The sequence below is a fragment of the Dromaius novaehollandiae genome, chromosome 12, assembly GCF_036370855.1.
Source record: "Dromaius novaehollandiae isolate bDroNov1 chromosome 12, bDroNov1.hap1, whole genome shotgun sequence".
Classification (NCBI taxonomy): domain Eukaryota; kingdom Metazoa; phylum Chordata; class Aves; order Casuariiformes; family Dromaiidae; genus Dromaius; species Dromaius novaehollandiae.
The window spans coordinates 11,781,824-11,808,534 of record NC_088109.1 but is presented as its reverse complement, the minus strand read 5'-3'; the positions used below and the strand labels follow the sequence as shown (position 1 = coordinate 11,808,534).

Sequence of the window (26,711 nt, the reverse complement as noted above, 5' to 3'; positions counted from 1 at the left end):
TTTGTACATGATGATTTCAACTTAGAAATGCAGAGAATTTGTGTTTTAAATATTCTTACCCAAGGCGAATGAAAGGTGACTGCTGTGTAAGATAGGTTTTAAATTAAAACAAAAATGTAGACTATTTCAACAATCTGGAGTACCTGAGGCATTTCAGAGGTAGGATCTGAAAAAGCAGCCTCTGAGTTTAATGAAGCAAAAAGGAAATCTTTTGAAAATAACACAGTGAGAGCATGAAGTATCCATCTTTAGCCTGAACTCTTACTGAGAGTCTACAGGCAAATGGATGTGACGGTTCTCAAAAGTCACTTAAAATAGGATTTTTTATTGAAGTCTAAGACCAAGCCACATAACAGATATAGAGGCGCTGGTACCCATTATCTGAGTTCAGAGGCTACAGAAATATTAATAAATGTGCGGCAATAATTTCCATATTAGTATTTTGTCATTTGTTACCTCCTGGCACTGATTGTGTTTAATGCATTTTCTTTAAGTGCTAAGAAAGAAGGAAGAACAAGTGGTGTGAAATGAATATGGCTTGTTATAAACCTTAAAAACTGAATAGTGGATACCTTTTCTTTAAAGAAAATGTGAGGGTTCTCTTTTCAGCCATATCCATTTCACACATTTCTGCGTGTATTAGTTTCTTACTCTTAAGATACATCTGAAGAGACAGGAAGGTATGGGTTGAAAGATTTTCTTCATGTATGAAAATTAGTTTGGTCAGGCACAGCATTAAAACACTAAAAAAATAATCCTGCCTATGGCTTTATCTGGAATAGTGATACCATTTGAATCTTTCATGATTCTAAAAGCCTAAGAAAAAAATTTGCTACTATCAGATAGCATGACACTTAAAAGGTAAGAGGAGAGGTGGTGTTTTGAAGGACAGTCTCTCTTTATAAGCCTCCTTTCTGCCCAACTGAGGAAACATTTTTTTTTCTAAGACTATTAGTGTGTTTCATGTAAAGGCACCTTTTCATCTGATATCCTCAAGAAAAGACCTATTGTAGAGACTTCTCTGAGCATCACCTCCCCCCCGCCCCCAACCCCTTTGGTACTGTGATAAGCCAGTTGGACTCTACAGTTGATATGCAAGATGAGTTTATCCATCAAATTTTGCTACAGTGGCTTTTGGAATTTTCTATGTAATAACTGAATCATTCTTCTAAAATGAGCCAAAATTGTTCATACTGATTTTGCCTCTAAAATTTGTATTAAATCGTAAAGTGTTAAGTATTAGGAATCTAATGAAGTGGATATGTGTTATGCATGACTTATTCCCGTCTGACTGTTTACTGAATAGAAACTTGATTTCTTTGCTCAATTATGTTGATATATCTTACCATTCTGCCATTATCCTGGTAGTTCATTTTTGTTGCATGGTATATGAATGCATTGTTTAGTTTTACATACGTTGAGAACAGGACATGGACCTGGGTCATTGCAGGAATGAAAGTACTGGCCTTCCAGAAAGATGTGTTAAAATAACTTTTCCTACATTCGCAGTACTAAACATGCTATAATATCACAGAAGGAACTAATCAGATATTGTTAGTTCATTGTACTAAATTATATATGTATATAACTTCTTTTGAAATGTGTAATGTGAAACTTTTCTAATGATAAAATTTTATCTTCTATTACCAGCGCTCTATCAGTTTCCGTAGTGACAATCGCCCAGATCTGTTCAGTCCACGACCATGGTCTCGAAATATGCCTCCTGCTAACACAAAGCGAAGAGACAGCAAACTGTGGAGTGAGACCTTTGATGTTTGTGTCAATCACATGCTTACATCTAAAGAAATCAAGCGTCAAGAGGTATGATTTTGTTTACCACAAATTTCACTTCTGAAAGTCATCTTTAAAGTGTGGAGTTGGGTAATGCTAGTAGGTGTTAGGACAGCACTTGAAACTTTCCTGAAAGCAAAAAGAACATCACCACCTCCAGTAGAAACAGGATTCCATCCCTGATCCATTATAATTCAAGTTACTACATTAGATTGATTTATTTTTTTTTAAATAAGCACATCATATTTCCATAGTATGATAGTTTCTGTAGCAATTGATGGTGGTTGATATCTTTCATGTTCCATTTCGTTGTTCTGGTAATCAGACTTTAGCATGCTGTTTCAGGACTGGATTCATGAGGTGATGTGTACTCACAGAAAAATGCAGTCATTACCCCAGTAGGAAAAGAGGGTTTTTGAGGAAGTTTTTAGTGCTAGAAAGATGAAATGATGATCCTAAGATGTATCTTCCAAAGAAAAACAAAAAAATCGGTCATCTTATTAATATGTTTTACAAGACAAACTCTGAATAGTTCATATTGTTATATGTCAATGGCAAAGCTCCCACTGAAATCAGTAAGAAGAGAAGTGTTACTTTAATGACTAGGTTAAATTGTCTTTTCTTGACAGAAGCCCTCTGTCTAAGCGGGGTAGACAAAAGAGGTGGAAATTCTACGTCATAAGCTTTTTGGTACATTCTAGATCCGTTTATACAGAAATACTACAGGACCCTACTACTAAGTTATATATATTATCATTGAGGGAGTCCTACTTCCTTTAAATGACTGGAAATTTAGGTATCAAGGATTTTTAAGTTCTACAGAAATTTTCAGGAGTATCAGCAAAGCTTATAACAATCTCTCCCAGAACACTTCAGGGACTATTAGTCATAAATCAAACAACAGTAAGATCAGGCATTTCTCTTGCAGGTTTTAACATTGTATAAGAATTCATAGGAAATAACTTTTAACATTGAGAAATTTAAAAGCAGCTTGTTGAAAAATAAACCGTGGAAACTTTGCATAACATAACATTCATTACTGTCTGGGGGCAGGCCCCTGGACCCTTCATACAGCCCCAATAGATGAGGTGTATTCATGGGAGTTTTACATGAGGGTTCTGCTTCATGTTGGTTCTTACGCTGCCTGCCTCAAGGGAACATCTAAATCATTTCCAGTCGTGTGCTAAGTACACTAGTCGCTGTCACTCATGTGCCCTCTCATCTTTTCTTAGAAAGAGTACGGAATGTATAGAGGAGATTTTTCCTGGAATTTTTATGCTAAAAGAACAACTGGTGCTCTGTTTGTTCTTGAGCACACGTGGTGGTGGTTTGAGTTCATTCATGATCTTGAGCAGTCCTCAGGCAAACTTTTTTCAGCACAGGTGAGCGACACTTTTATTGTGGAAGTTATTGCTTCACCAGAAGAATTGTTGATCACAATCTTCACCCTGAAACTTTCGTTGATCTTTAAGATACCAGGGGTCCAGGCCACTGAGTGCTTTGAAGATAAGCCTGAGACTTTCTAAGAGGCCAGCTGAAGAATTTAAGTTAAATAGAACTTGCATGCTTTTAGGAGGTCATTGTAGTGAGCACAGCACAATTTTAATGTGTTCGCCATAGCAATTTTTACCGAGGAGCTCTGTTAAAGTATTGAATACTAGTTGAAAACTCCTAAGCATTGGTGGTCATATGGCCAAATATATTGCGTTATTATAGTCCAGATGTGAGATGAGTGTAGCCAAGTCATCTTTCACATGTGGGGGATAGATACCCAGATGAAATCAGAACAAGTGAAAGCCTGTTATATAGGAAAGGAATACCCTGCATGCTCAGGGAACAGCAGTGAAATTGCACAGCTGGTAATAGTTCAGTCTCATGGTTGCCATGGTTTTTCTGTGGTTGCTGTCCATTAACTCACACTATCTGTAGATGTCCGCCCATGATGTGTGAAGGTTTAAAGGGTGGTGTTTATTTTTAATCTGTCAGATTTAACGTCTCAAATCTTCTTCAAGAGAAGTAGCTAACATTCACAGAAAGTTCAGTAGAGGTCTGCATTCATAACAAAATGAAATGGTACCAAAATAAGAGTGCTTACTACCAAAGAAATGTTCTAATGAAGATCTGTCTTTTGACCTGTTAGACAACCTGGAAACTTTGCCAGTGTGTTTATTAAGACAAAACATAACAAGCTTCTATGCAAATGTATAAACCATATATTTTTTAAACTAGTTAAGATGTAGTTGAGTCAAAATATAATGCTGAAGATGTCTCCCTGCTCTGGAAACACATCAGTCTGAAAAAATTCACTTCTTCGGCTAATTCAGATAAGTATTTTATGAGCAATCTGGCAGGGCCATGTTTTTAGAGGTACTGCACATGATTCTGTATCTATCAAATTAAGCCTTATTTTATTCCTGCAATTAGATTTAGCAGAGAAATTCTGCTAAACAGTAGCAGCTGTTCAGAATATAATATCAACTTTTAAAGTTGAATACTATTTAAATAAAGATATTTTATAATATTTGTGTCTTTTTACAGGCTATCTTTGAACTTTCCCAGGGAGAAGAAGACTTGATAGAAGATCTGAAGTTAGCAAAAAAGGTCTGTGTTTAAAAACAAACTGCCCTTCCACCCACCCACCCTTAGTATTCAGTTGTTCATATCACTTTTAAATAGTCATTTCTTTTTATAATTGTTAAGACAGGAAGAGAAACAAAAAAAGCATATTTCTTTTTTTCCTGCTTTCTGAAACACTTAATTGTGGTGCTTTTATTTTTTTAAAATATTAACCAGAAAGCTCAAGATAAGCTTATGAATCTTTAAAATATTCTCAACCATTTGTATGTTTTTACTTATGGAGAGCTTTAAATATTATTTCTGATTCTTCAGCTGCCAATATTATATTAATTGTGGAACTCTTACTTTTTCTTGGCAGGCATATCATGACCCTATGCTTAAACTTTCCATAATGACAGAGCAAGAGTTGAACCAAATTTTTGGAACATTGGACTCTTTAATTCCTCTACATGAAGGTAAGACTATTCTTTGTCTGCTTTGTTATTCAATATGGTTTTAGTCATTCGGTACAGGAAGTGAAGTTTCTCTTCTTTTTTTAATTATCATTAGATCTTCTAAGGCGGCTTCAAGAAGTCAGGAAGTCTGATGGATCAACAGAACACGTTGGCCATATCCTTGTGGGTTGGGTAAGGCAGATTTTCTAATCAATTTTAGTTTTGATCTGTAACAGTTTTTATGTTTATCATGCAATTTTCTTTCCATATCTAACATAACATTTCAAAAATATATTTTTAATGCCTTTTTAAAAGGTAAAGGCAACTGTTTAGAGAGATAATGAAATATTTTCTCTTTTGAGGGATTTTCCATGAAAAGACTTAGACTAGGATGTGATTTTTAAAGCTCTTGCTCTTCAGGAGATAAGCAATTTTTAATTGCTCCAAATAAAAATCAAGGACCAGACTTCAGAGTTAGTCTGATGTTTATCATTTAAGGATCTTCCCCCATTTTTATCCTGGTTTTCTAGGGAAATGAAGTTTACCTGGTGTATAAATGCGTCCTATAATCATTTTTGACTGTCATTCTGTTTCAGTCAAGTTTATAGAGTGTTAGTGTTATCAAAGATATTAATTTCCTACAAGTTTTGGAAACAGGCAGTGATACAAGAGAGATGCTATTGATGCCCTGCTGAAGAAAAAGTTGCTAGGTTCACTGTTTATTAGCAACCAACAACATAAATGCTGAAAAACAGATTTAGTTTGTTTCTTAATAAAATTACTCATTGCATGAAAAAATAAACTCTTTCTGAAGGATTTAGAAGTATGAAAAGTTTATTCTGTGGAATTTGTAAGTTATTAAATTTAGCAGGAAAAATTGGGCTTGCAATTTTTAAGGGATTAGGTAATAACATATTAAACAGCTCTGTGTGAAACACTGTCCTATTGTAAAGGCATGAAACATGCATGACTGCTAGTACATAATGCATATGGTTAATGATAGCTGGCAAATGTCGAAAATAATCTCCGATTTTCTTTACATAAAGTAATTTTAAATACATTTATTTTCTGGTGTGTTTGAACACAAGTGAACTTCTCTTGGTCCAAATATGTCTGAGTCTAATTTCCTCTACAGAAGATTTTGCATATGCTTGTAAGTATAGCAGTTCTTGTAAAAGGATATATTGTTCCAATCAACATATAAGCTAGCATTTTTTTCCACACTTCAGGCGTGATCCTTCTGTCTTAGTTTGGTCAAGTTTCTTGAAGGCAACGTAGAAATTTGACAGAGTAGGGACTACAAGATCGGCTTCAATAAGGTATCAACTATTCAGTTAGCTGTTGTGGTTCCTTTAACAAAGGAAGCAATTATAAGTTAGCAGGAAAAATTCCATGTTGCTCATTGCAGCATGTAACTGCTATTTTCTTAGGAGTTGCATAAATTATTATGCTTAACATCCCATGTTAAATATGTTTTGATGGCAAAATGTTGTCCTTAATTCTGTGTGGAAGCTGGAAGAGACATATACTATTTTATACAATAAATCTAATTGTATGGAGATGCTTTTATATTAAATTCTAATCAGGAGGATATATTTGATCAGCTTATTGCTATCTAAAACTGGACAAGTCTCACACCTTTGTAACCTTCCAGCATATGCTGGAAACATTACCATCAATAAATTGTGGATAATTCTCCAGAAGGTAGACTCTTAGCTCTTCTAACATCTTGAATTGCTTGGAACTTTCTATACAGCAAACTGTTTCACTTCAGTTGCAGAATAATTTATTCCTTTCCTCAGCTTCCTTGCCTAAACTCCTATGATAGCTACTGCAGCAATCAAGTAGCAGCCAAAGCTTTATTGGATCACAAGAAACAAGATCACAGAGTGCAAGATTTCCTGCAGCGCTGCTTAGAGTCTCCTTTCAGTCGCAAGCTGGACCTTTGGAATTTCCTCGACATCCCAAGAAGCCGTTTGGTTAAATACCCATTACTGCTCAGAGAGATTTTGAGGCATACACCAAATGATCATCCAGATCAACAGCACCTTGAAGAAGCTGTGAGTTTCTGCTTTTTATAAGATTTACAGCACGTTAATTATGCTGATTAATGAATTCAGGGACACTGCATAGAATATGGAAATGCTAATACATTTATGAACAGTTGAAACTAATCCATGAAATATCTAGCATGAAATATATCTAGCTTCCCTCCCCCAGTTAAATCCTATTTCAGTAGTGAAGTCGTACCAAAAATGGGTGGTGGTGGTGGCGGTAGTACTTTCTATAGCCTTTGTCCAGTCCTTGTCTGTCTTGTATTTATCTCTCTGTGTCATTTTCCATTGTAATTTAAATTGGGTAATATGGAGATTTATTTCTAGGTTTTAGATGGTTTAGATGAGTTTTACTCCCCCGCTTGAGTCCTTTACATAATCTCTGAATCTAGATTTAATATCATCTGCAGAGGTGTTGCTGAAGTTGGACTTCATTCTCTTTCTCATTCTGAATAGTCTTGTGCTGTCTGAAGTAAAAACAGAGGAAAAAATCCAAGGTTTTAAAGTTTATTAATGGAAAAGGACCTGATTCAGCTATTCTGACAGCTTTCCAAGATTTCTGTTCCCTTTCCCATATATGTAATCCAGTGTGTACACACAGACAGAGAGAGAGAGAGAAACATGTATCTGGGAGTAGATGAGTTTACCTTAAACTACCTTTCTTCTTTGAAGAAAACCTCATAAAAGACCTGTATTAATTTCTTTGAAACATGCTTCTAAATTAATGACTAAGTAAATATCATCAGTAGCCTAGTGCTTTTGAACAGTATTAAAATTTAAATAGAACTGAATTTCATTTATACTTTGAGGCCAAAATTTGTGATTTGCCTAGATTTACGTAGTTCATAGATTCTAGCCTTTCTTCGCTGAAAAATGATGGGCCTGCTCTCTTAGGAAATCTTGTATTTCAAAGCACATGTACACGACTGCTACTGTTCTGCTATTCATTCCTTGAATCCGTTGCCCAGCTCAACTTTTCTGTTGTAAGACTGGGCAGCTGTGGTGAAAATTCGAAGCTTGGATGCTCAAATTTGTATGTAATCTATAGTTCCGCTAAGTACATTTCCTCTGTAAATATTCTTTTGAAACAAACACGCAAAATCCTAAATATCTCAAAGAATTATTCTGCTTATTTCTGAAGTTTTTCTACATAATGTCTGGTAAGATCTTTTAAAAAAAATATTTGAAATGCTTATTCTGGTACTTACTTGTATTTGGTAATTGTTTAAAAAAATAAAATCAGGATATTTTTCTTGATATTTCAATAGTCTTATATACCTTGGTGGTATTCTGTTTCAGCAGAACACTGTCTATCTTTGAAGTGATGTATTTCATAAATTGTATATTTGCTAAGATAAATTAGGAAGCAGAAATTACTGTATGTGGTTAGCTCTGAACAGTGTTTAAGGCTTATGAAGTACTCTTGCCTTCCTGCCTGGCAATGTGCTATAAGCATATCAGGCCAAGCTGATCCCCGATATAAATCTCCTTGGTTCAGTAGATCAGTTATCTGTTTGGCCGGACAGGCTCAACTGTATGTGTCGGCTGTCTCCCCAGCACCACCATCACCTTATTTCATAGAGGAATTCTATCAGCCTAGGCAGTCTGTGATCACTATTACAGTTGACTGAAATCAGCAGAACTTCACATCCATGTGCCTTATGTAAGGAGCCATATTTTAATTTTGGGATATATTCATCTCAAGGTCCTAGAAAGTGCAAAGCATAGGGAAATTGGGGAGCATGTTTTTATAGAAGAGGTAAAGTTTTCATATTTTATTTTATTTAAAAAAGGCAAAATAATTGTTCCTTTTAACTATACAGCTGTAGGTATATGCAAGTAGTGGAACTGTAAAATAAAACTAATTTACCTTATTTCTAAAGGCTAACTTTCATAACTAACAAAAGTCGAGAAAACTTGTTTAATATTTTGAGCTAGTTGCATATTTTGCAGCATGAGGATATTGATAGTTCTTGTTTCTCGTTCTCTGATACAATGTAGCAATTTTCAGATAATTACAATCTATATTAAATAAATATATTAAGGCAGGTTATTTGTCCTGTCACATTTATTGGCACATTTCAGCTGACAAAAATGCATCTCTGACTGTATTTCTTTCACCTATTTATCTTAATTCTGCGTATTTAGGTTTGATATAAAGAGATAAATACCTGATTTTCTAGTAGTAGTTACAAACAATGATAAAAGCAAAATGCCTGTATATGTTGTAGTCTACTTTATTCTGTTGCTAATATTAATACTGTTACAGACAGGGACTTCATAGAATTCATTAAAATAGACTGTAAATTAAAATGAATTTTATTGCAGCTACAGTTTAAGTTAGGAGATGATAGCTCTGAATGTTGGACTGTCAAATCAAAGTTTGTGTGTTTTCACTGTTGCTTTTCCACAGATAAATATAATTCAGGGTATAGTGGCTGAAATCAACATAAAGACTGGTGAATCTGAATGCCAATATTACAAAGAAAGACTTATTTATCTTGAAGAAGGCCAAAGGGACTCACTGATTGATAATTCACGTGTTGTATGCTGCCATGGTGAACTGAAGAATAACAGGGGAGTGGTAAGGAACAAATATTTTGTCATAAATAGCTTTTAACGATATCTTCATTTTGCGTGACATGAGTTCTGAGTAATTGCAAGTTGTAATATACAGAAACAACTCAATCTCTGTCTATAGGAAGTTGATAAGTATTAACTGTTAACTGTTACAGCACTTGCTTTTTGGTCAGCAGTCGAATATCTATATGTGTAGATACTAAACTTATGTGTGTCTGTCTCAACATACATATTTCTGGTCTCAGAGACATGATTGTAATGTCTATAAATAATATGCAAAAATGCCCTAACAAATTTTAGATTTGTCAGACGCTGCGGTTAATAAGCATGTTTTACTTGCTTATTCGATGCAGGTTCAGAGAGAATTTATTGATCAGAGAAATGTCGTATATGAATTCCAGTCTCCAGTAGTCTTCAGTATTGATAAATGTCATAAGCTAAGTCTTTCCATTTTTGAAGAAAAAACATGTGGATTAATAGAGATACTAATAGACTAGAAATCAGTAATTCTGAGATTTTTTTTTCCTAGTTCAAATTAAAAAAAATAGTTTTGAATGAACAAAAAATGAAAAAGATCTTTATCTCATTAACTGAGCTCATGAAAGCTAAAGAACCCCCCCAAGAAATCAGCAGACTTCTACATGGATTTCTCAGCATTGAGAGTGCTTTGAAGTAGTGTGTTCATATGTACAGTATAGATGGATCACGTTTTGCCGTATAGCTGAGACTGAAAGATGAAACAGAGGCTGCTTTCTGGTTTATCTTACGAAGATGAGGCAGGTGGTTAATAAAAAGCCAACTAGCAGGAAGTAACTGGCCATTTTTATCTTACAGCCAACTTTATTTACACCATCCATCCCACCCCTGCCTTTGGTAGCATAGCAACAAGCAAATAATTATTTCTTTTCAATTTATTAAGTGTTGTATAATTCCTGATCTTTTGGGGGGTTTCTACAGTGGCATGTTCTTGGAATGCATTTGACAGTGTGGGATATTTTTTTTTGTTTGTGTTTCTTAGATTTGGATGGGAAAACCAGATCCAAACATTTATACCTCAACGTCGTCAGTCTCCTTTTTACACCAGCTATTACAAAGTGTTAGCTTTTACACGAAATAAGAGTTTTCCCCCACTGAAAGGAGTTTCATATGACTCCCTCTAAAATGAGCCATAACAAAAAAGCTTTACATTTTGAACAATCTGCAAAATTTCATGGTTGATGATTTGAAACTAGTGAGTTTTAAAATGATGAAATTCCAATATGTAATAGGTAATTTGGTGTAAATGTGGAATATTTGGAAAGAAAAAAAAGGGTGTGTGTGTGTGGAAAAATTCATACTGATATGTACCTGAAATGTTTAATCTTAGACATTTTTGTTTCTTTTGTATTTAATTTATATGAAAAAGTGGTTATTTGCCAAACATATTTGCAGTTATATGATGCCCTGGATCATAACTATTATAGCTGCTAAGCTGAAACTCTAAATGGATAGATTTTTCATCAGACTGCATAGAGTGGCTGGGAATGCCAAAGTTGACAGCATTGCAGAATAAGGAACAGACAAAAAGTTTAGGTGCAAGTCCTGCAAACACTTAGAGAGGTGCAAGTGGAAGAAAATTGGACTATTCATGGATATAACATAAGGCATGTGTGTGAATGTTGTGGAAAGATATAATTAAGATGGGCTTCATGAATGTCAGAAGAGTACAGAGGTATACTGGGAAAAGTTTATGCTAGAATTGGCTGTTTTATTGTAGTCTTCTCAAAGCATGATCTACTGGAAGATGGGACACTGAGCTACAGGGATCTGAAGATCTATCTTTTGTTCTTAAAACTTGAAAAACCTGTCTGTTTAGATTGCCAGTCAGATCAACTTTAGAAACAAAGAGCAATTACTCACAATTGGAAAGAAAACCTTGGCAGTGAAAAGAGGAAAAAAATAATAATTTTGGCGCATGACATCAAGTGGAATGAATTAAATCAGTTTGTTTATTATTGGAAGCCACTGGAGACTGCAAAACAAAAGGAGAAGCATGAATTTAAAGATAATAGGTGGCAGGAGCAAAAGTAATATTCTGAGCTTCAAAGAGCTGTAGCAAAGCTGATGTTTGTGGGCAGCATATGAATTGTAAAAGGGCTGCTTGTAATTGCTCATTGAAAATAGCTGGATAAATAGGAATGCCTTTCTGTTAGTTACACAGGGAGTAGTGGTATGCAGAGAAAAGTTAAAGTGGGCGTCAGAATAAGAGTGCACATAAGCAGGCTGCTATAGTTTTCGTGAAATAGAAGGCATTGTAATAGAGAAAGCTTTGAAATTTCATGCATAACATTTAAAGGCCTCAACATTAAAAGATGAATTAGGATCATGACATGAGATACTGGGAAGAGGATGGAAAAAATAATTTTATAAGTTTTTTAATTGGTGTATCTACATGAATATTTATATGCTGTTGAGTCATAAAAAATTTAAACAGCGGGAAGAAAGGAATGCTTATTTCAACTTTAGGTAACACATGTTTACATAAATTTGGTTTAATGGTGTTCTAAAAAGTGAATAATACTTCATTACTTTTTAACAGAAACTGCACGTCTTCCTCTTTCAAGAAGTGTTGGTGATTACTCGAACTATCACCCATAACGAACAGCTCTGCTACCAGCTGTACCGCCAGCCAATTCCAGTGAGGGATCTTGTGCTAGAAGACTTGCAAGATGGAGAGGTGCGAGTGGGTGGATCCATACGTGGTGCATTTAGCAACAATGAGAGAAGTATGACTGCACCTTCTGCTTTATTTTTCATATGCTCTTTCGAAATCATTATAACCTTGAGACACTTGCCAGTGAGATATCTCAATGTTTTCTCTAAAAACAGCATTACCTAAATACAGAACCTTGATTCTTATTTCAAACTGCTGCACTGTGTAGTAACTTGCTTCTTTTAGATTGTTTCTCAAAGTCCTTTATATTGATAATGGGAGTCTTCCATACCCCTTCTTCTCTATTGCATTGGGAAGGGGAAAAGTATGTAGTATATAGTAGCAAACCCACAAAATCACAAGCAAATATATTTTGAAATCTTAAGATAACCTTACCTATGACTCTTTATGGTGGCATTAATGGCTACTCCACAACTAAGGCTTAGACAGATACAGAGAGTTAAGACTGCACTCAGTGTTAAGGGTGCAGCTATTCTTGTTCATGTCAAGAGATGAGAATTCATGTCCTTCTAGTTAAACATATTAGAAAGATGCTGTTTCCATTGCAAGTCTCCCTTGAATCTTGCCTGTCTTGTGAAAGCTTCGAGAGTTTTTTGTGTGATAGCTTTATTAGTGAACTGAGTGGAAGAGATGAGGCAATCTCCAGCTGGCACAGGGAACAGTATTCATTGGAGATTCTGGAAGTCTGCTTTGCAGTGAAGCAGGAGGAGTTTGGGAGGAGCCTTAATCATTCTGATTCACTTAAGGGTCTGCATGGTAGCTCATAACTGGCAGAATCAAAATTACTTAATCCAGCAAAAATAAATTACTAGAAGTGCTAGTGTTGTTCCGTGTGCCATAGAACATGGAGATACCCAGACTCTTCTCACTGATTGGACATGGTATTGGCAAGAAAATACAGTAAGTCAGAGATTTTGCAGGTTCTCTTATTAATGTACTCGTTTATTATAAAATTCATTCAGCCAGAACATTCAGCATTTTGATATATATTGTTTCTTTCAGTCAAAAACTTCTTTAGAGTCAGCTTCAAAAGTGGATCTCAAAGCCAGTCTCACTCACTGCAAGCCAATGACTCCTTCAACAAACAGCAGTGGCTTAACTGTATCCGACAGGCCAAAGAAAAGATTACGTGTGCAGGAAAAGCCAGAGTGCTGAACTCGGAAGCACATTTTCTGTTGTCACCAAATGGAAGCAGAGTATCACAGGGAGAAACCATCCTTGAGCAAATGGACCAGTCAGACAGCGAATCAGACTGTAGTATGGACACAAGCGAGATCAACATCGACTGTGAACACATGGAGCAGACAAACTCTTGTGAAAGTGAAAAACAAATAGAAACCGATGTTTGACAAAAATTAAAGTTCATGGAAGAAAACCTGTGTCTTACCTGTACAGTATTTGCATTCCATACATGGAACCCTTTGGAGAAGCACTTTTAAAATATTTTTTGTGACCGTGTCAACGCAGTCCTCCTTGTATTCGTACCCATGAGTGTAGTACTGTAACTGCCAATCTGTGTAAGCTGGAATCTCTTGCAACTCATATCCTGTGATTATATTCCATAAACATCTAAGGTGGATGAAAGAGGTACTTGACCAGTTATTCTCAAAGTCCTGCTGTAAACAGAATCTCTAAACTACTGTTTATATGTGCATTACATAAAAAAAGTCTTTTCATAGTTCGTAAAGTGTTTTATTTGCCCTTTAATGTGGCAGCTGATGACATGGACTTAGTATGGGGTTTCAGGATGGATATCAAAATCATAAGTTTTCACAAAGGTCTACAAGGAAAATAGTTTCTTGGCAGGGTGGGGGGAGAAAACCATTTTTCAGTAACCTGTATACCTCTTGTGGTATTAAATGAACAAGAAATAAAGATGGTGGGCCATGTAACCAGTCACTCTTTAGGGGTTCATTTTTCAAAATGAAGAACTCGCACCAAAATCCAGCAAACAACATTAAAATCTGGTCAGTTAAAGTAGTCAGCATAGTGCAATGGTTTACTCATCAAAGCATGTAATGCTAAAAATAATCAACTGAAAAAAACTCCACAGCCAGCACTGAATTAAATTAAATGCTAGGAATACTGGGTATTTGTAAATAAGTTGCTAGTTTTCTTTCAGTGCCACATACATCTCTCTTATCCCAAGTAGGACAAGAACTGAGAAAGCTTTTGCTTGTGAATAGGCCCTCTTCAGCATTTTGCACTCCACTGACCTCCACTGTTGGTTTTAACCACCGCTAAAGTAATAGTAAAACTTTTAAGTTTCTGTAAATGTCTGTTTACAGCAACATGTAGTTGGTTTTAAAACTAAGTGACAATTTTTTATAAATGGTGCTCTACAAATACCCTATGGGATTAGGTAGAGAAAGTTTCAACAGAAAGGGAATTGATTTTCCTTTAGGATATATTACATCCCTTATTTTTGTCCAGTTTTGTCTTCAAAGTTCTTGTTGCATTTAATCTCATGTGTAATTGGAAATGTCACTGTGTTTTCTGGTGGCTGATTTAATCTACTCATTATGATGAGAAGCAAATGAGTTGCTTAAAAATGCAGTCTAAAACACTCAGTTTGACATCCTGTCACTTTTCAGGAATCCCTTGGTAATATTTTATTTCTTTGTATAAGAAATAATACCAGTGTGTTGAATGGTAATATGGCAAGCTATGAAACTGATATACTAATAAATTTAAATGATCCTTGATATTAAACAGGACAACCTGTGCAAAGTACTTGTAACAACACAAGTAGTAAAACTGCTAAGTTATTACCAAAAACATTTATTTCTTGTGTTCTACGAGTTTACAGAAAATAGTAAATGTCAAGTTTCTTACATATATATATTCTGATGTGCATTACAGAAATCAGTGTGACAACATGGCAAACAATATAAAATGAGTTAATTTCTTTATTTTTCAAAATATATTGTTGGTTTTACCCTATAGAAAATATTTCTGTATTTATAGTTTTTCAGAAAAGGTAATTTTTTTTTTCTGTTTCAGGCTTTGTAATTTATTTCAACTGCTTCATTTTTAGAGCTGAATGAGTATGCCAGTGAAGACAAGAGAAATGAAAATTTTACAGAAGAAAAGGAGTAGGAAAGCATATTAGGTGATGAACCATTTTCATAAAACCTGTTCAGCAAAATGTTTAAAAAGAGAAAAAAGCATGTAAAGTGTTCAGCTAGGGAAGAAAAGAAAGAATGTATGTATTGACTTTTTTTTTTAAATAATAGCCTTAAACTTTTCTGGAAGCATTTTAAATAAATTGCATAAAACTTTTGATTTTTTTTATTTGGTTTGCTTGTTTGTGCAAGAAGACTGCAAAAAGATTTCAACAGTGAGTCTTAACATATGTGACCAAAGCATGCTTTGGTTTTGGTGGAAGTATTACATAATTGGCTCTAGTTTACTAGACATAAAACAGTAATGCAGAAATAAGTCATTGCACTCAATAATCCAGCACATTCTCCAAACTTTGATATTATAAACTCAATAAATAGGTGGAACAAAAGATTACTATCCCACCAGTAGTTTCTCTCTCCTGATTCCTTGTGGTTCAGATCTCTACTAAATATGTATTCTTCTAAAACATTGAGATGATACATTTTGGGTATTGTAGAAAGCCAACAACTAGCCAGTGAACCTCCCAAGACTTAATTTACTCTTATGTACTGACTTTCATTTCACAAGCAGCTTAGCATCACATTCAACACACTGTAGTATGACTGTTTCAGTTTTGCTTTATTGTTTACATCCACTCAGCTACTGATTTTGTCTAATAGAGCTTAAAGATTTTTTTTTCCAAATCATCTTGAGGAATAAGCCTTCCAGTTTAAGAAGAGCAATACCATTTTGGATTTTGTTAGCATTTTTTTGATTCTAGTACTTTTAAGATGCAGATGTGCTTGAATGATTTTTTTTGTTTGTTTTTGGGGGGTGGATGGTACAATAAAATGTGCCAAGCAAGCTGGGTTAAATGTAAAATGCTGAGTGCAAAGTAGAGGGGGAAAGTAGCTGTATGAACGAATATGTGAAAAAGAGACCAGTAATCTTTGTGGTTAGTGATCAGCAGAATGGAATCGGAGAAGCTGTGTTGATAAACCAGATGCATACGGCAGCCATGCAGTAAGCGTAGGCTTCTGCATGGTTCTGATGCAGACAACCGCTGCTGATTTCACATGTCACCCACCGCCTTCCACTAATGAGACAGGTCAAAGCCATGTAGACTTTTACCGGGTTATATGATGAAGACACTGCTTCAGCTTCTTTGCAGTGTTGTAGTGGCTGTTACACAGATGCTCAGGAAACAATCCAGTTTAGTCTCTTAAGGACAGAGATTCCAAGAGGAACTGTAATAGATTGGAAAAGGTATCTCAGATGTGGACTAACTGCAAAATGTAAATTGGAAGATGTTTGGAGAGATGTGTTGAAAGTAACAGGTTGGGTAGGTTTTTGTTGTTGTTCTTTGATGAGCCCTATAGCAGCTTTTTACATTAGCTCTGTAAGGGATCTTAGGTCACTCATGTCTCAGATGGAAGAACAGTGCCATGGGCAGAAGGTGAAAGAGCAGGTAGAGTGTGTAAAGATGGCAAGAGCCAATGAATAGCCAGAGTTGTCCAGGGCTTCTAAGATCACCACGAGGAGATGGCAAAATAAGGACAGTACCAAGGATGCTGGATGAGTTCCAGCCCCTCTAGATCTGAGTTATTAGTACTCTGGATGTCACAGTTTGGGAGGATAATGAGGAGTCATCCTTCTCTTAAGAGAAGGAAGCCAAAAATCTGATGTGGTAGTTTGATACCTTTTTGATGAGTCTCATTAACCTGTTTTCTCTTTTATTCCTGATGAGAATAGACACTCAAGATAGTCTTGGTTTATGGAAATGTCTGATGATCCTGGAGGGAAAAGGAAAAAGCACAGATTGTCTTGACTGAGAAAGAAAGGTGAGCAAAAAGAATGCCCTTGAAGTCTCTGGAATTTATGGGCCCTTGGAGACCACTTGCAAAAGAAAATATAATTCTCTGTGGTCCTTGGTTCCCTAGAGGTGGTCTTCAGCACTGAAAAAAACAGTAAGGGGATGAAGACAACCTATGCCCTGGAACACAAAAGTTCTGCTATGAGTTGCTGGGAACACTTAGATAGTTTAAAGTCTGTGAAGCACAGCACCAGGGAGTGAGTTGCCAGAAACCAGGTAGAAGATGGGTCCAAAGTTGAGCTTCAAGGTAGAGAGGACATTTCTCAATGATGACTCCTATTCAGTGTGACCTACCTGAACCAGGGCTACTGCTTTAGGAATGCCTCTGAAATTGTGGGAACCAGGTCTATTGAGCCTTCACAGAAATTCCTAGGGTTTGAGAGATGCAAGAAATAGAGCAGAACTTGTAAATATAAATTTAATAGGTTGACCTTTTTGATAAAGTTGATGTTTTATGGTTGAACTGTCTGGCACTCAGCAGAATATCTTGATTCCCTGGGTCTAAAATAGAGTCAGAAACTGTGAGTTTATGTATATCAAAGAAAACTCACTTCCTTTGAGCACAGGGTTCCAGGTCTTGGCAAATTGATGTTTGGGGCTGGAACCTCTTTTCGACAGTGTCCTGTTCTGAGGTCATTGCATGCTGAGCACAGCTTGAAGCCATCTTTCAGACAGAGAATGACTATGATGGAGAAAAGAAATAAGAAAAGCAAAAAATAAGAGTGAAATTAGGCCAGTAAAAGGAGGGAAGGCTGCTTAAGGCCAATCTTTTTTGTCTGCTAAGGAGAAAGAACAGCTGACAGGAAGCTTAGTTTTACAGTATCTTCCTTTAGTATCACAGCTGTGATCTTTGTAAAATATATACAGGCTTTCAATCTACTAATGCTATAAATGTTTACTACCTATTGAATAAACAGGAACATCCCAACCACAAGGAATTAAATCAGTAAGATTTTTATAAGCTAGTGCATCCAAAAGTATTTAAGTGTTTTAGTTGGATTTTAACATTCCTAACACTTTTTGTGCATACTCCTTTCTGCATAAGATGAACATTTTGTGTGGAGTAACTTGTAATGCATATTGTTTTTTTTCAGAATGGACAGTACTTCCGTATTTAATGTGTATTCATGAATACTGATTTTTAAAATACTGTAATATCTTAATCTGTTTTACATGCTATTGCTGCCATCTACTGGCAATTATAGAAGTATTTTTAGAGATGATTTGATTACTTCAAATATTAAAATACTTAAAATATGTTATTAGTTGCAAAAGAAAATTCAGTAAAAATACTAAGTAGATCTTTTCAGAATATCACCTCAGGATTGCAAATTTGTTAGCAAAAGTAGTAGGTGCTAAAAAAAAAAAAAAAAAGTACTGCTGCTAAACCTTGGCTTTACAGAGACAAATCTAGATTACTGCCATAGTTTGTTTCACTTTTTATGATCATAGGGTTATTTTCCCCATTGCAGGTAAATGATACCAAAGCTCTTCCCAAGTGTGTAAATTAGGTTTTGTCTCTGAATTTTTCCCTCTGAAGAAGCCTCTCTCTTCATGGGCTATGGAGGAAGTTTAATGGTACGATTCTCTTACATTTGACCTTCTGGCACCTAAAATCAGTCAACAGGAATACCCTTGCTCAAAATTATCACTTAAAAATTTGAAGAAATAATCAATCCATCAGTCATTGCTGAAAAATAAAATAGCAACTTCTAGTTATTTGAATGAAATGTATGTGCACATATGCTCAGGCTAAGTAATGTTTTGCATTTCTTCATTTGCTTCCATAAGAGAATACTGAGGTGACTCCTGGAGCAAGTTTACTCCTTGAGTGTGGAGCTTTATGCAATCCTCCCTTATAAATGTCTCATATTTTGTGGCAATTACTTCGATTTAAATCTACAGTACTAATGTACTGCATATTATCTGATTTCAGAATCAAAGGGATCTGCAGCTGCTTTGTACTTGGGTGGGAAACCACTTGGTACAAGCCAGGGAGTCATGGTTGAACATTTGGCAAATATCACAAACCACAGAAACCAGAACTAGAAAGACTCTAAGGTGACAGATTTTACTATGTTTTTTTTAGTTCAGAGTGCTCAACTCATCTTTTCCTATGGTAATTTTTCAGTGAAGCTTTGTTTTATGAACTTAGGATTCTTGCTATATTTTACATCTATCAGGATTTAAGATTCATAGTGCTATAGTGATGCAGAACTGTTGCATCATTTTGTCAAGTAGTAATTTTAGTAATAATTTAGTAATTTTTGTGATTATCTCTCAGATAAATCCTTAGGCTTATAGTAATTAATACATAAAATGATTTTACACTACTGCAAAGTAGTATTTTTTTAAAGCAACAGGTAAATGAGGAAAACTTTGTCCATTACTGTTTGGTAAATGAAAACTTCTTCATATGTTGCTTGAATTTGTATGATATGTTTATAATGTTTATATTTCTAGTTACTGAACATGTCTAAATGCATTGCAATCATATCCTTTTTCATATTGTCCAGTACTCCTTTTGAGAAAAGGTGGTAGTAAGCATACTTTTCACACAGCATAATTTTAGTAGATGATAATTTCACACATCATTGCCTTTTTTTTTGCAGTTGTTTCTTTAGTGCTTGTCAAATTTGTTTTATTGGAATGTGTATATATAGTTGATTCATACAAAGAAAGGGAATTACTACAATACAGTGAAATTTGGGATTTATACTCAGTATATTTATTCTGAAGTCTTTGGACTCTAACTGTCATTTGGTTATTCAATGTGTGTGGATAGGTCTTTATGTGGTGTGAACAGTATGTCAATAGAGCTATGATAATTCAAACAAGCAAGGAGGTATAGATGTTGTGTGTATATACGTCCTGAAGTTATGTTTTCCTAATAAGCATATACATATATATATTCATGTAAATACAGACATACACGCATATATACACACACACACACTCTCTCTCTCACTGAAATGTATGCTATTGTTTTTTAGGATTGCATTAGTTGCTCAGATGTTTGTGCTCAATGCTTGTGTATGATTAGAATGCATTTCCAAGACATTTCCTGCTTCTTCTGAATTTCACAGAGACAAACCTTTCAATTTGGCAAACCTAAGAACTGCATTTGAAAAAAAAAAAAATACTGACAATATCAAAAAAGCATGAGTAGACAATTCACACTTCTCAAAAAGATGCTTCAATTTCATGAATTACGATCTATCAGTGAATCTAATTGTAGCTCCTAGCACTCTCCTAGTTCTGTAAGCTTTCAGTTCATCTTCTTCATTCAGACTATTCCTAAGTGTAGTCACATTTATCATAGGCATTATGCAGAAGCTTTTTCCTATCTTTGCTTTATCGTTACAGGAAGCTGTGACAAGACTGATTAACTTCTAAAAATGCAAACTATCTTAAAATAGAAGATGCAAAGAAATGTAGCTGTAAACACTGCTTCTACTTGGAATAAAATGGAAACTTCATGATGTTTAGAAACTGAAATTATTTCAGCAACATATCTCTCTACTTAGATTGATACATATGTCTTAGAGGTAATCTCAGCTTTTAACTGGGTATCACCTTCACTACCTCCTAACCATACATAAGTTTTCTACCCAAGTAATTTGGCACTTTCAACCAGAAAACCTGGCAGAGCTTGGATATACGGTTTTGAAGGTTGCTTCATTTTCACTCAGTTTGGTAGTGTAGCCACCTTCCAAGAGCATGTAGATTAACTTATGGCTAAAAGGAGGCAAGATCTCCTTTTCTTTTGAAAATTCTTTCAGCTTGCCCAAAGCATAGATAGGTTTTTCAGTAACTCTTTTAGAAATAATAGTAGGTAACACAGCTGGAAGGAAGTAGGTTAACTACATGCGAATCTACTTCTGAAAGAAATTTGTCTTACCTAACTTAAAAACACCAATTAAAGAAATTCCACAGCGTCCCCAAATAATTTCTTCCAGTACTTCACTTCTCTTGCTAGGCAGTTTTTCCTAGTGTTTAACCTAAATCTCCTTTGATATAATTTAAATCTCATCCCAGTCACCAAGGTCATGGAGAAGAGAATATTTCCTCCTCTGCAGCAGCATTTTCCATATTAAATAACTGCTGTCATTTATTCTCTCCTTTCCAGACAAAACAACTACAATTTTCCAGTCTTTCATAGCATGATATATTTTTGCGCAGCATAAAAGAATCATTAGATATGTTCCTGGAAGTTATAGCAAAGAAAAGGAAAGTATATGTAAAATGACAGTAAGGACACTAACTTAGCTCTGTAGTATTACTGCTTGCTTGAGAGTGCAGGCCACCCAGATACAATCAAATCCAAACACTGATCAGTTGAACTAGTTTTACAGTGAAGATAAACATACACTGGAAAAGAAGTGATTTTAACAGCTTTGCCAGTTCAAACTTAGTAAAACAGTTTGATATCTTTGGAGATGTAAAAATGCATCATCACAGACTTGACTGGTATTTTCTCTTTCTTTTTTTTTTTCCTTGTAGATGGAAATTCAATTTGAAATGAGTAAAATTATTCTGATAATATATTGACTCATCCCCAATATGCTCTTTACCACCACTGAATATTCCAGAGACAGGACATCAGATTCTCAGGGAGATAGTCTAATTATCCATAGAGGAAAACCCACAAATGCTGTGTGCTTTACCTCCGCATAATTGAACACTACATTTCTGCAATTAAATAAATGGTGTTATGTTTCTGTAATTTATGTAAATTATAGTTATAGATACTAATTACCCTATTTAAACTTGTCTGGCTCCTGAAGGACTTTAAGAAGAAACTAATAATTATTAGTTTATCTTCTTGTAACACTTTGGAGGATATCATAACACCAGACCATTTGTATGTTGGGAAGTTACTTACATTTTCTGACTTACAAGTAATCTAAAGAGAGATTAAAAAATAAAAAATAAAAGGGTTAGGTAAAAGTATTTATTCCTTGAATAGAGAAGAACTCTCTTCATTTCAGCTTCATAGCTTTTGAGATGACAGGATGAATGGCCTCAGTTATCAAGATTTAACTTCATTGGTATAAATGACTAAGGAATATATGCATTTATGCAATAACTACAGAACTAGTAGGCTTTTAACAAAGAAAATAAATTATGTGAACTTTTAATGTTTAGCTAGCCATTTATAAAAGTATACATTAAGAATTCATATCTCCTAGGCAGTGAAAGAATAGGTTATTGTCAGCAGGCAGTTTTAATTTAGTGCAGTCCTCAGAGCTGCCAAAAAAAAGGTCTTTGCTGTCTTTAGTAAAAACTAAACTACCAACTAACCATCTGTCAGAGCTCTAGCAGTGGAATACCTCACAACTGTGTAGATGTGCTGCAATTTCATTATTTATTGTTCTGAAATACCAATTATCAGCATTATATTTAAAGCTTTGATCTTCCTTAAAAGCTGATTTACCTCCATGATCACAGGGATTAAATGCACTCTTCTTATTCTTTAATTCTACAGAATACAGAGGAGACTGAATGATGATCGTGTTGACAAAGAAGTAATTTAAGTTCCATGTTTTGTTATAAAGTCCAGAAATACAGAATTGTTTTTTTGTGTATGGGGTTTTTTTTAGGTAAACAAGGCTTTTCTTACAACAGCTTCACATTGTAGCTGAAAAAATGTGTTGCGTGTAACTACCCCAGCACACTCCCTCTTGGTTTCCTGCTTAGCAAATCGACAGGAAGACTAGTTTCTGAGTTAGCTTCAATAGCACCAAAAACATTTCTAATATTTGGTTTAACTGCATTTGAAAAAATGGTCCATGAATATTGGATTACATTGCCTTCAATTTATCTGTAATCCTTTATCCTACTGATGAGACATTATAGTTCAGTTTGATTTTTTCTAAAAACTCAAATAGTTGGTGACTTGCATGTGCAGTTTTTTATTGTTGAAGCTTGCTTGCAATTTGTAGCTTTTCAAACATGGACCATGAGTAGCTGTTGTCACTTAAGTGTCCTTATTCTCAAAGGATCTCTCATGCAAGGGCTCGTGTGTATACTTGATTAAACATATAAAAGAGGATTAAGTTCTGTGGGGTTTCACAAACTGCTAAACACATGCAAGTCTTTGCAGTAACACGCATTTCCTGTGCAGTTTCAGATTCTGCCAAGAAAGTGTAACAGAGTATGTTGTTTGTATTTTTAACTGATTGATAATTGTATCTCTTACACTGTTTTTGTTGTAAAGAACAACTCATTACTGCTCTAATTCGAGTTATTCTGCACATTAAAGACACAGCCCAAGGACAGAAAATGTGTCACAATGTTTGTTTCACTTCTTTCCCATCAGCCAGGTATAAATAATGGTCCCATGTTTGATACAGACCAAAATTAAGATGCCAAAATATTACCAAAAATGTATTATATTTGGTGCTGCTCTAATTATCATTAGTCTATCAAAGAACAAGTGTAATAGCAGGACTGTTGCTTGTCCTACATGATTAATATTTTTCCTTTTTTTATTCTTCAAATGGAAAATTATGAAGGGTTATATTTCTGAAATGATGTGCGTGGGACTATTCCGAGGCAGGCCTGAGGCGCACCTTGTGCACACCGGCGAAAGAGCTACAAGCTTTGCTGGTTGTTACAGCCTCCGGGAACCGACTCCGTGACTCAACAGCGGAGGGAAGAACCACGCCAGCTACCCTCCTCGCTCAGCTCCTGTCACCGGGGAGCCGGAAGAATTTTGTCAAATGCCTTGAAAATAAGAACAGCTTTAAATTTGAGAGGAGGAGGAGGAGGAAGTCGCAGCAGGCCTTCATAATGCGGCGCGCTGCTGCTTTTTGGCGGCTTGGTAAGTAGCGAGGCCGCTGGCGAACGGCTACCGCGCGGTGCGGCGGGGGCAGCGCTGCCCGGGGCGGCGGGAGGCACGGCTCTCTGCGACCGGCGGCAGGAGGTGCCGCGCGGCGCTCACCCGCCGGCCGCCCCCGCGGCTCCGCAGCCCGGGGCTCGCGAGGAGCCGCCGCTGCCGCGGAGACGAGCCGCCGCGGCGCCGGCGGCCCGGCCCTCCATTTATAACTTGCGCCACGAAGCGATTGGCTGCGCGGGGCTGCGCTCTGGCCCCGCCCCCTTCGTTGTGGCGCTGCCGCCATGTTAGCGAGCGGGGGGGGGGGGAGGAGGGGCTGCCATAAAGCGAGCGGACGGAGGGGGAGCAATAGCGGCAGCGGGCGGTGCATGGAGCTGGGGAAGGGGCAGCTTAGTGGGGGAGGAAGAGCAGGCGCGGGCTATAGCGCTCACTTCGCGGCGATAGGAGTCAATGGCGGATGTCGCGATCCCCAGTGGCGGCGAGCCGGAGCCGGAGCAGCATCAGCGGACGGAGAAGAGCAGCAGCGCGGGCCTCCTCGGGGTGGAGAGTAATAGAGCCGCTGAGGACACCACACAAAATGGCGGACGCTCTGAGAGCGGTAGCGCTGGGGAGGCGCTGCTGGTGGCTGCTGTTGCTGCAGAGGACAAGGCCCCCCCAGACCTCAGCATCACTAGCAGCAGCCAGCGCAGGAGCAGCATCTCAACGGCACATGAACAACAACAGCAGCAGCAGCCGCCCAGCGATGTGTTGGGGGGGCCTCCCCCCCTCCCTAAGCCCCCAGAAGACCTGCCTGTTAGGAGGAACTTTCAGATCCCCAGGAAGAGCAGAGAAAAGAAAGGTTGTTCCTTCCCTTTCCCTTCCTTCTCTCCCTCACTCCCTTCTTCATCTTATTCATTAGGCAGGCTCTTTATGCACCTCACACAGCTGCATGCAAAATCCTGCGGGTGTGGAGGAGGCTGTGGCATGACTCGGACTAGCGAGGCTGCTGGGGATAAGATTTTTAGCGTCAGGGAGGCTTTTACATTCTTTCCTCTCCCCACCCCTTCCTTTTTGTTTTTTTAATTTTTTTTTTTTTACACAAGGAGGAAAAAAACCCCAAACCTGGCTTGAATTTCAGACCGTTGCTTTAAAAAGATGGAAAAGCTGGATGCAATCAGGGTGGGCTTGAGAGTGTTGATCCTTGCTCCGCTTCTGGAGACAGTCGGATATAGAGAAGATGGTTCTCTGGGACGCGCACACGGACATGCTGAGAAGATGATTCGCTTTTCTCTTCCCCCATTCCCCTCTCTGTAGGAGGAGGGTGTATTCCTGTTTAGGGTAGACTGGCAAACACGGAGTAGAGTTTCTCTTCAGTGATACTCAGAAGATGGTTATTTCTTACCTTGTGAAAGTTCCTCACTTGCAGGGAAGAAACAAGCATCCCATGTTCACGTGCCTCGTGTTGGAAGCATTCCTCTTCCAAGTGCCATAGGTTTTGTATGTTGCTTTTCAACTCACTCTTTCTCTAAAAGCTCATGGTATCTCTTGCTTTCTATGAGACACCATTGGCTTCTGCTTATCTTTTATTTTGTTAAGCAGCCTTGAGATCATGTCTTGCGCTCTCCCTGAAACTTATCTCAGTTCTTAAGGTTTTGCAACTTGCGGTCAGTAACTTGGTATCTAATCATCACAAAAACCCCTGTTCCCATAGGCTTCTAGTTCTTCAGAGAAGAGTATAAAATGTAACTTCTTGAAGTGCTTTCCTCTGTAAGGAAGAGATGAAGGTAGGTTTATTTCATTATCCAGTCTTTCCCCTTCCCTCCTTCCATTTTTTGGCAGTAATTTTAACTATTCTCCTTTTCTTCCCCTCTTCCCCTTCCCCACCACCCCCAAGGGGAGATAGCATTTTGGCAGAAGTTCATTGTAGAAAGGACTGGGTTGATTTGGAGGAAAAAACATAGTCTCTTGCTATTCATCTGATGGAAAATGTCTGGATAAAGCATGGTGGCTCTTTCACTTCCGTATCTCTAAGCCAAATGTGATTACTTTTGAATTCCTTTAACTCAGAAATGCTTAGTGCTTAACCACAGACATTTGAAGTTCCTGTCTAGCACTTGGTTCTGATGCAAATGAAAATCTGTGAAATATCTTTTAGATCATCTAGTTCATCATTTGCCTATGCAGAACTATCTTCTACAGTGTGTAAAAAGTTTCAGAATGCATAGTTCAGGCCTTGGACATCTGTTTCTTCTGGGGTAGAAGGGGAAACCATTCTTACCCTATTTCTAAAAGCTACTTGCAAATGTCAAGGTTATTTGACCCATTCCTACAGGCTTACTTTTTCTTTTCAGCTTACAGAAAGCTTCTTGGACATTTCTCTTTGATCATACTTGTCGCTTAAAGTTTCTGAAATTCTCTAAACAGACCTTTCTGTAGTCTGTCATCAGTGTTTGTAGGCTTGTAATTGCTAAGGCTTCCTCAGTTGTTGGTGTTACCGTGTGATACCAAAATACAAAGTGCTATGAGAGAGCATGTTATAGGCAAGACTAGCAGAAGTGGGTTAGGATAAAAACTTCCAACATGATCTCTTAGGAGAACTAAAGTGCTGTTGGCATTTGAGAAATGATGAAATTAATTCTGGAACTAATTCAAAAAATCAGGCTATTAGCAGTAGTGGCATACAGTCAGAACTTAATACTAATTTTCAAATACGCCTTGTTAAATAAGAAGTATTGATAGAGTATTTGTCCATGTCAAAAGAGCTTGC

The 26,711-nt window shown here is 36.8% G+C and overlaps 2 protein-coding genes across 15 annotated transcripts in view; both read left to right on the top strand.

Annotated features, from left to right (window-relative positions):
• Nucleotides 1-15,432, top strand: part of ARHGEF3 (Rho guanine nucleotide exchange factor 3) — a 144,599-nt gene extending 129,167 nt beyond the window's left edge. For 7 of the 8 annotated variants that reach the window (XM_026096238.2, XM_064518930.1, XM_064518929.1 and 4 more), the window contains 8 exons: nt 1,651-1,821; nt 4,330-4,392; nt 4,727-4,823; nt 4,918-4,994; nt 6,605-6,862; nt 9,270-9,440; nt 12,015-12,201; nt 13,152-15,432. In XM_026096238.2, the coding sequence (XP_025952023.1) occupies nt 1,651-1,821; nt 4,330-4,392; nt 4,727-4,823; nt 4,918-4,994; nt 6,605-6,862; nt 9,270-9,440; nt 12,015-12,201; nt 13,152-13,498 (1,371 nt within the window). In that variant the 3' untranslated portion in view covers nt 13,499-15,432. The remainder of the gene's footprint in view (nt 1-1,650; nt 1,822-4,329; nt 4,393-4,726; nt 4,824-4,917; nt 4,995-6,604; nt 6,863-9,269; nt 9,441-12,014; nt 12,202-13,151) is intronic. The other variant, XR_010391259.1, reaches the window with a different exon arrangement.
• Nucleotides 15,433-24,254: 8,822 nt separating this feature from the next.
• Nucleotides 24,255-26,711, top strand: part of TASOR (transcription activation suppressor) — a 33,942-nt gene continuing 31,485 nt past the window's right edge. For 4 of the 7 annotated variants that reach the window (XM_026096299.2, XM_026096298.2, XM_064518917.1 and 1 more), the window contains exon 1: nt 24,256-24,803. In XM_026096299.2, the coding sequence (XP_025952084.2) occupies nt 24,416-24,803 (388 nt within the window). In that variant the 5' untranslated portion in view covers nt 24,256-24,415. Of the gene's footprint in view, nt 24,804-25,670; nt 25,729-26,711 lie in introns of those variants that run through there. The other 3 variants (XM_064518919.1, XM_026096300.2, XM_064518918.1) reach the window with 2 other exon arrangements.